Source organism: Penaeus vannamei, chromosome 39, assembly GCF_042767895.1.
Source record: "Penaeus vannamei isolate JL-2024 chromosome 39, ASM4276789v1, whole genome shotgun sequence".
In the NCBI taxonomy this organism is placed as follows: Eukaryota; Metazoa; Arthropoda; class Malacostraca; order Decapoda; family Penaeidae; genus Penaeus; species Penaeus vannamei.
In genome coordinates this window covers 961103-969903 of record NC_091587.1, presented here as the reverse complement: position 1 = coordinate 969903, position 8801 = coordinate 961103, and the positions used below count along the sequence as shown (strand labels likewise).

Below are 8801 nucleotides of genomic sequence, written 5' to 3'. Positions count from 1 at the left end.
TCATATAAATACGTTCTCCCTCATTCACTCACTCACTCTCATTTATACCTATCCACTCATTCACTCACTCATTTAGACACTTATCCACTCACTCACTCACTTATTCACTCATCCACTCACACTTATTCACTCACCCACTCATTCATTCATTTACACACTTATCCACTCACTCACTCACTCATCCAGTCACTTATTCACTCACTCACCCATTCACTCACACTTATTCACTCACCCACTCACCCGTCCACTCACTCACTCATTCATTTACACACAGCCATTCACTCACTGACTCATCCACTCACTTATTCACTCACTCACCCATCCGCTCACCCACTCACCCATCCACTCACTCACTCATTCATTTACACACTTAGCCACTTACTCACTGACTCATCCACTCACTTATTCACTCACTCATCCACTAACTCACTTATTCACTCACTCATTTACATACTTATCCAATCACTCACCCATCCACTCACCCATTCACTCATTTACACACAGCCACTCACTCACCCATTCACTCACTCACACACTTACCCACTCATTCACTCACTCATCCACTCACTCATTCACTCACTCACTCACTCATTATTCCTCTCCCAACCGTATGCTAAAATCTAGTACGATAATAAAGGCTAAACTTGACCCTTTTTTTTTGCAGTCAAATCATGATGGAACAAAATCGGCTGAACCTCCGTTGGAACAATCATACGATGACCTTCGTGAGCAAATTAGATCAGTTCAGAGTGCAGGTGAGTTCAATTTTTTTTTTTTTTTTTTTTTTTTTTTTTTTTTTTTTTTTTTTTACAAAGATGAGTGACAACCTGAGAAATAGGGATGATTATTTGGGTATATTATTATTGTTGTTGTTATTGATATTATTATTATTGTCCTTATCATCCTTTTTCTTTGTTTCATTTTCTTCGTCTTCTTCTTCGTCTTCATCTTTATCTTCTTCTTTCTCTTCTTCTTCTTCCTCTCCCTCTCCCTCCTCCTTCTCCTCCTTCTCCTTCTTCTCCTCCTCCCTCTCCTTGTCTTCCTTATTATCATCATCATCATTATTTTTTCCTCACTATTATTTTTTTCCTTCTCCTCCTCCGCTTCTTCTTCCTATTCCTCTCATTTCTCCTATATTTCTTCTTCCTCCCCCATTTCCTTCTGCTGTTGAACTTCTTCTTCTTCTTTTTCTTTTTCTTCTTTTTCTTCTTCTTCTCCTCCCCCCCCCCTCCTTTTCCTCCTCCTCCTTTTCCTCCTCCTCCTCCTCCTCCTTCTCCCCCCCCTCCCCCCCCCCCTCCTCCTACTCCTCCTCCTCCTCCTACTCCTCCACCCCGTCCTCGTCCTCCTCCCCCTCCGCCTCCTCCTCCCCCCTCCCCCTCCTCCTTCCCCTCCTCCTCCTCCTCCCCCTCCTCCTACTCCTCTCCCTCCTGCTCCTCCTTCCCCTCCTCCTCCTCCTCCTCCTCCTCCTCCTACTCCTCTCCCTCCTGCTCCTTCCCCTCCTCCTCCTCCTCCTCCTCCCACTACTCGCCCTTCTCTTCCCCCTCCTCCTCCTGCTACTCCTCCCCCTCCTCCTCCCCCTCCCCCTCCTCCTACTCCTACCCCTCCTCCTCCTCCTACCCCTCCTCCTCCTCCTACCCCTCCTCCTCCTCCTACCCCTCCTCCTCCTTTTCCTCCTTCTCCTCCTCCTCCTCCTCCTACCCCTCCTCCTCCTACTCCTCGCCCTCCTCCTCCCCCTCCGCCTCCTCCTCCCCCTCCCCCTCCTTCTCCTTCTCCTTCTCTTTCTCCTCCTTCCCCTCCTTTCCTTCTCCTTCTCCTTCTCCTCCTTCCCCTCCTCCTCCTCCTCCTGCTTCTCCTCATTTCTCTCCCTCCTTCCCACTCCTACTCCTAATCCTCCTCCTACTACTACTAGCCCTTCGAATACTCCTAAAGTTCCTAATACTACTCCTAGTATTACTACTACTGCTACTACTACTACTACGTCTAGTACTACTACCAATACAACTATTCCTACTGCTACTACTACTACTACTGCTCGACCTCCTATTACTACTATTACACTCCTGCTAATGCTGCTGCTATTACTACTACTGTTATTACTACTACTACTACTACCAATACAACTATTCCTACTGCTACTACTACTACTGCTGCTCGACCTCTTATTACTACTATTACATTCCTGCTACTGCTGCTGCTATTACTACTACTGTTATTACTACTACTACTACAACTACAGTGTTATTAGGACAAATATTATCCTTATGGAAAATATACATGAACCTCTATGTAAGTGGTTTCCAATCTATTATAATCCTGTACTTTAGGTAATGTTTTTTTTTTTACCATGCATCTCCAACAAGGGTAATAGAGTATTTATATTCGATAAAACCAAACTCCAATAGATAATTTTAAAGCATAAAGCAGGCATATTTACTTTACAAGACCAAAAGATATTAACAACGATTTTTATTTATAACCACTAAATATTTTACAGTTATCATTAGTATTAATTTCCTCTATCTGTGATCTTGTATTTTACAGTGTATATATATATATATATATATATATATATATATATATATATATATATATATATATATATATATATATATATTTCTTTCAATTCATTTTCTTTGATTCCCTTTCTTTCCCATTTTTCAGTTAATTCTATCATTCCTTTTCCTTTCCACACTCTACCATTACCTGGCTCTAAAAGCACATTCTCTTTTAACAGGAACTTTACTGTGATGCAACCATAGCGTGTGACGGCCAGATATACCCCGTGCATAGAGTGGTCTTGTCCGCCTGCAGTGAATTCTTCGCCTCGATATTCGCGAGTACAAGATGCCACAACCCTGTCGTGGTGCTGCAGGACGTGGGGCAAAAACAGCTGGAAAGCCTACTGGTCTATATGTATCGAGGGGAGGTGCGCGTCCTGGAGGAGGATCTGCCGACTTTCATCAAGGTTGCAGAGTCCTTGCACGTGAAGGGCCTTGCCGTGCCCACCTCGGAGAGCCACCAGGAGCACCAAGCAGAGAGGGTGTGCTACAACAGCTATTACGGCCCTGCGGAGGAGATCCAGCACGGGGACAGTGGGTCACGCCCACCTCTCCCCAAGGTCCAGCCGAGGCCCTACATCCCCGAGGTCTTAAGCTCAAGTTCTCAGAGGATGATTCAGAACTTCTCGCACGATGAAAGGTCTCTGTTTCAGCAGGGAAGAGCCGGGGAGATCAGTTCGAAGAGGAAGTCGCACGAGATGGATTACGCAAGGCAGAGTGACAGCGATTTCCAAAGACGTCCGCAGATAATTGAGCGTGTCCACCACTTACATCAGAGCGAAGCGCCTGTCAAAATCCCGCGCAAGATGGAGCACATGCAACACTTACAGAAAGATGAGATCCCGACGAGCCACCCGAGAGACGCTGGACACCAGATGCAATCCCTTGGCGCAAGTGATCACAACAGAGTCAGGATCTCAGAGCACAGTCCTCGAAAGTCCCCTTCAGGCGAAAACATCTTCAGATCGAGCTCTGATGCCAAATTTAGACCAAATACTTCGAGTGAGTTGGAGAGAAGAAATGATCTAACAAAAGAGAATGCTTGTAGATCTGATGGAGCTCAGGACACAGGAACCACTTTAAGTAATGGATATATTCCCGGAAACATCGCCTCGAGTGACCACTTACCGAGACCACATGTGCCTGTTGAACATATGAATAAAAAAGTTTGTGATTCTTCCAAGGATGAGTCCACGGAATACTCTTCTTTGCAGTACAACAGTTTCCATGTTTCAAGTACAAATGGAACTTTTCAAAACTTGGTAAGCAATAAAACACTTTCCTTTTGATTCCTTTTATACATTTTTTTTTTTCAATCTGTGACCTATAATTTTATCAATTACAAAACAAAATGGAAATATGCAGTCGTTATTTTAAAATGCAGGATTTTCTATGCCAGATGGTTTCCATAAAATATATTCACATCAAATTATTTAGATATATCAGATTAAGGATGCCTCTCATTTGACAAGATGACATATTAAAAAATTGTGACATAATAGTAATAAAAAAAAATTCTCACAGGTTGCATCTGAAGAAAATCCGATTAAGAATGAACCCGAAGATTCGCTGGCAGACGATTACGAAAATACTTCACTGAGTTTATCTGAAGACTTTGAAGATGCTAAAGACGACGAAAGCGATTCCTTCACCCTCAAAATAGCCGAGGAGCCAAATCCCTGCGAAGAGAGTCCCAATCCCGAAAAATACAAAGAAGTTAATAAAGAAATCGAGCAGGTAAGTCCTGTGCCTTAGTTTACTGCGCTAATTTGTGTGAAATTGCATTACTGTGAGAAAGTAAAACACTGAATTCCTATCAGTATTATATGAAGTATTATGACTCTGTTAAAAGATAAGCAGTGGTAAAATACTTATAACAGTAAGCAATATTCAACATTGCTTGATTATGCAATATACGTATTTATTAGAGCTAATTCATAAAAGATTCTTGTTACACTTCTTAGCATTACCCAGGAATCAGTGAAGGAATAAGTATCATAATATAATAATCAGTTTTAATAATAATAAGTATCATAATATATAATATCATAATGATAATAATATCATAATGATAAAAATAAGTATTATAATAATAATATCATAATGGTAAAATAAGTATCATATTGATAATAATATCATAATGATAATAATAAGTATCATAATGATAATAACAAGTATCATGATAATATCATATAGGAAAAATAAGTATCATAATAATAAGTATCATAATGTAATAATCATGATGATAAGTGAAGGAACAACCTTTTTGACCTGGTCACCTGATGCAAGGACGAAACCCCTGTCGCATTCTCACCCACACACTCCAAACCTCCTCCTCCAACAGAGCGTGGCTGACTCGATGCCAAGTGAACCTTCACCAGCCACCGAACCCCACATCCCAAGACACCCGGGCATGCCTCCTTCACAGCTGAGGAGGGAGCTTCTCCGACCGATCCACCACAAGACAGGACCGAAGCATGTTCCTCAGTGCCAGTCAGTGCCACAGTCCATTCCGCACCCGGTCATAGCACCCAGGGACCCAGAGAGGCATCTGAGAGAACCGCCTCCCTTGATGAAGATCGACCCCAAGATTCCTCTGCTGGTGAGTGCAGAGTCCAGCTTGAAATAATGAATCTTGATTTCAATATTTATTTTTTCATCATACACATTTCATTATTATTATTGTTATAATAATAATAATTACTATTATTATTATTATTAATATTGTAATTGTTATTATTATCATTGTTGTTAATAATAATAATATTATTATTATCATTATCAGTTAACATTAGGAGTATTAGTAGTAGTAATATATATATATATATATATATATATATATATATATATATATATATATATATGTATGTATGTATAGTAACAGTGGCAGAGTAGTAGTTATTGTTGTTGAAGTAATAGTATTATTAGTAGTACCATCATTATTATTATTATCATAATGGAATATTATCATATATATGTATATAATGTACATACATAAATACATACACATATATATATATATATATATATATATATATATATATATATATATATATATATATATATATATATATATGTATATATATATATATATATATATATATATATATATGTATGTATGTATGTATGTATATATATGTGTGAGTATTTGTGTTTATAGATATTTATATATATACATTTACATAAATATATATCTATATCTATCTATCTGTATATCTATATCTATATATATATATATATATATGTATATATATATATATATATATATATATATATATACACACACATACACACATACATACACATGCACACACACACATATCATTATCATTAAACATAATGATAATTGTTTATGTGTAGGGAGGTAACCAGTGTCCTTGAGGAAGAGGTGACTTTAATGTAATTCTTCGAGTGTGAATACTTATTTTGCATCAGTGACCCTCTTTAACTGAGGTTTTGCGCGCTCTGAGTGCTTTAGTTATTCGCGTTTTGCATCAGTTACCCCTATTGCTAAGGGTATAGGGGTAACTGATGTAATAATTTTTAAAAAATCTTGGACCCATATCATGATCCGGATCATCACCTAACTTTAATGGCATCTAAGTTGAGCCAAGATATACCTCTGGTAAAACGAATCATAAAATTATGTTCATTACTTTTTGTTATCCTGCTAACGAACATACACATAAGCAATGCCACCAGAAACATAACCTTGGCGATGATAATAAATTTAAATTATCTTTTATCTTTATTGTTTACTATAAATACAACACCAAATTAGTTAATCAGACTAGCATTATACTCGATTGATGTCTTCAGTATGTATAAACTAGTCTTCCAGAATTAAAAGTTTAATTTGAATTCCAGATCAATGAAGTTGAGACCGAGCGACCGCCGAAATACAGCCGGAAGGACTCCCAAGAGAACGGTCACAGCAGCCATTTGCTCGTGAAAGCCCCGCCCACTTACCACTCCCACACTTCACCGATCCACTTCAGTCTACATGTACATAATCAACACTTAGGTTCCGTGATGGTGAATGGCGGAGCTCCAATTTCAGAGATTCCCTCCAATTCACAAAATGATAGACTTCCCGTGTCTGTGAACGACGGTCCTCTCAACCTCAGCGGCCAGAAAAGCCCGCCAGAAATGGAAGAGAAGGATAACCAGTCGGACCCGTTCTTAGGGAAGATAATAACCAACAGGAAGAAGCGACTGCGGGGGCCCAAGTCGTGGGAGTTCCTCGTCCGCCTCCTCAAAGACCCGACGACGAATCCGTTCCTAATCCGTTGGGAAAATGAGGAATCGGGGGTCTTCCGCCTCGTCCAGCCCGCGGCCATAGCGCAGCGGTGGGGGCGCAGGACAGGCAAGCATGCGAGTGAGTGCCTTAGTTACGAGAACTTTGCCAGAGGACTTCGGTACCATTATGCAACGGGTGCTCTCCAGCCAGTGTCCGAACGAAGCTTCGTGTACAGGTTCGGACCGAAAGCTCTGAAAACCCTTAAACAATGTGATTCCGCTTCGTTCCCCTATTTATAGGGAACAACCGCTGGATAAGAAAAGAAAAATTTGTTACTTCGTTTTTCATCACTTGATCTCCAATATGTTTGTTGATGTGAGAAATACTTTTGTTGTTTGTGTAGGCATGAGCGCTTGGAAATCTATTTTTTCAATCAAGTTTTCTCATGGTTAAAGTAAGAAATATTACAGGCATTACCTTTAGACTAGATATTACATAACCTTTTCATAATCATTTTGCTTGGAAGCATTCACGAACTTTCAAAGATGCTGAGGATTAAATTCAATTATATATATATATATATATATATATATATATATATATATATATATATATATATATATATATATATTTATATATATGTATATATATATATATTTATATATATATATATATATATATATATATATATATATATATATATATATATATATTTATATACATTATATACATATATATATTCATGTATATACATATATACATATGTATATATAAATATATATGCATACATATATATATATATATATATATATATATATATATATATATATATATATATATAAAACATCATGCCCATTTTGTTTCATTGTTCATTCCAACACATGAACTGGCAGTATTCATTCCATTTGTGTGATTGTTATGCCAAGGGGACATGATGTGCATCTGAATGTGTGTGACACCAAGTACTTAAGTGCAATGTCAGTTCTTTTCACTTATTTTTACACAATTACAGTTTCTTCAAATGGTCTGTACAATTAAGTCATATTTATTTTTATGTCCATATCATTTTTCATTTCAGTTTCAACCCATAGACGCATAGGAACCATTTGCATCAAATCCTAAACAGGACATTTTTAGTCTATTCATCAAGACCATAAATTCCTCATGTCTACTGGGTGAAACACCATTTTAAAAAGAAATGATATTTGTTTAATATATTTATATTGCTGTGAATAAAATGTGGTCTGTGTTTGTGTTACAGGATTGTATTGTGCAGTTTTTCAGTTCTTGCTGCAAAGGCCATTGTATATTTTTAGTTCCTGGCAAGGCAACAAAAATAATAATGAGAAACTGAACGAAAGATAAAGCATAATGCCATGAATGGTAGCTAAAGTTGTAGTCATTTATTGTGATGGAATGATATATTGTTATGCAACATGACCTGTGATATAAAAGGATAAGAGAGTTTTAGCATTTATGTGTATAGTTCTAAATATTTCTTCCATTCTAAGATTGTTGTTATTCTTGTTATTACATTATTAATCTACAATGATGTGCAATTCCAAATAAAATTTATCTAGTTCGTATGCAGTATCTTCCTTCTCCACAAATTACTTGAACCTTAGTTTCTACACGAGTAGTTGTTTGAAAGCTCATGGTGTGTATGCTGATAAATCTATTTGGCCTATAGGACCTAAGATTACCCTTACACAACATACATTTTATTACATAGGGAGAACTGCTTACAAAAAAATGAAGTAATAGGCCCTCTATCTATATTTTCACTGGCCTTGGTTTATGACACATTAAAACCATCAATGATCTCTGTTAAAAGTATCCATAATAAAACATTCAGAGTGACTGAATATCTGAGGATGATACAGATAAGTATTATAAATGGTTACTGGTCAAAATAAAGGTGGTAGACATCAAGGTCATATAGCACTATGGTAAAGTATAGTTGCGAAAAGGGTTAGGAATGAGTTAATGATTAGGGTGAAGTT

General features: G+C 37.7%; 1 protein-coding gene across 2 annotated transcripts in view; it reads left to right on the top strand.

The window, feature by feature from the left end:
* LOC113829076 (broad-complex core protein isoforms 1/2/3/4/5) overlaps positions 1 to 7645 on the top strand; it is an 11974-nt gene extending 4329 nt beyond the window's left edge. Inside the window, exons 2-6 of one of the 2 annotated variants that reach the window (XM_027382165.2) lie at positions 665 to 755; positions 2735 to 3820; positions 4083 to 4295; positions 4903 to 5160; positions 6426 to 7645. In XM_027382165.2, coding sequence (XP_027237966.2) covers positions 672 to 755; positions 2735 to 3820; positions 4083 to 4295; positions 4903 to 5160; positions 6426 to 7097 — 2313 coding nt within the window. In that variant the 5' untranslated portion in view covers positions 665 to 671 and the 3' untranslated portion in view covers positions 7098 to 7645. The remainder of the gene's footprint in view (positions 1 to 664; positions 756 to 2734; positions 3821 to 4082; positions 4296 to 4902; positions 5161 to 6425) is intronic. The other variant, XM_027382166.2, reaches the window with a different exon arrangement.
* The last annotated feature ends 1156 nt before the right edge of the window (positions 7646 to 8801 follow it).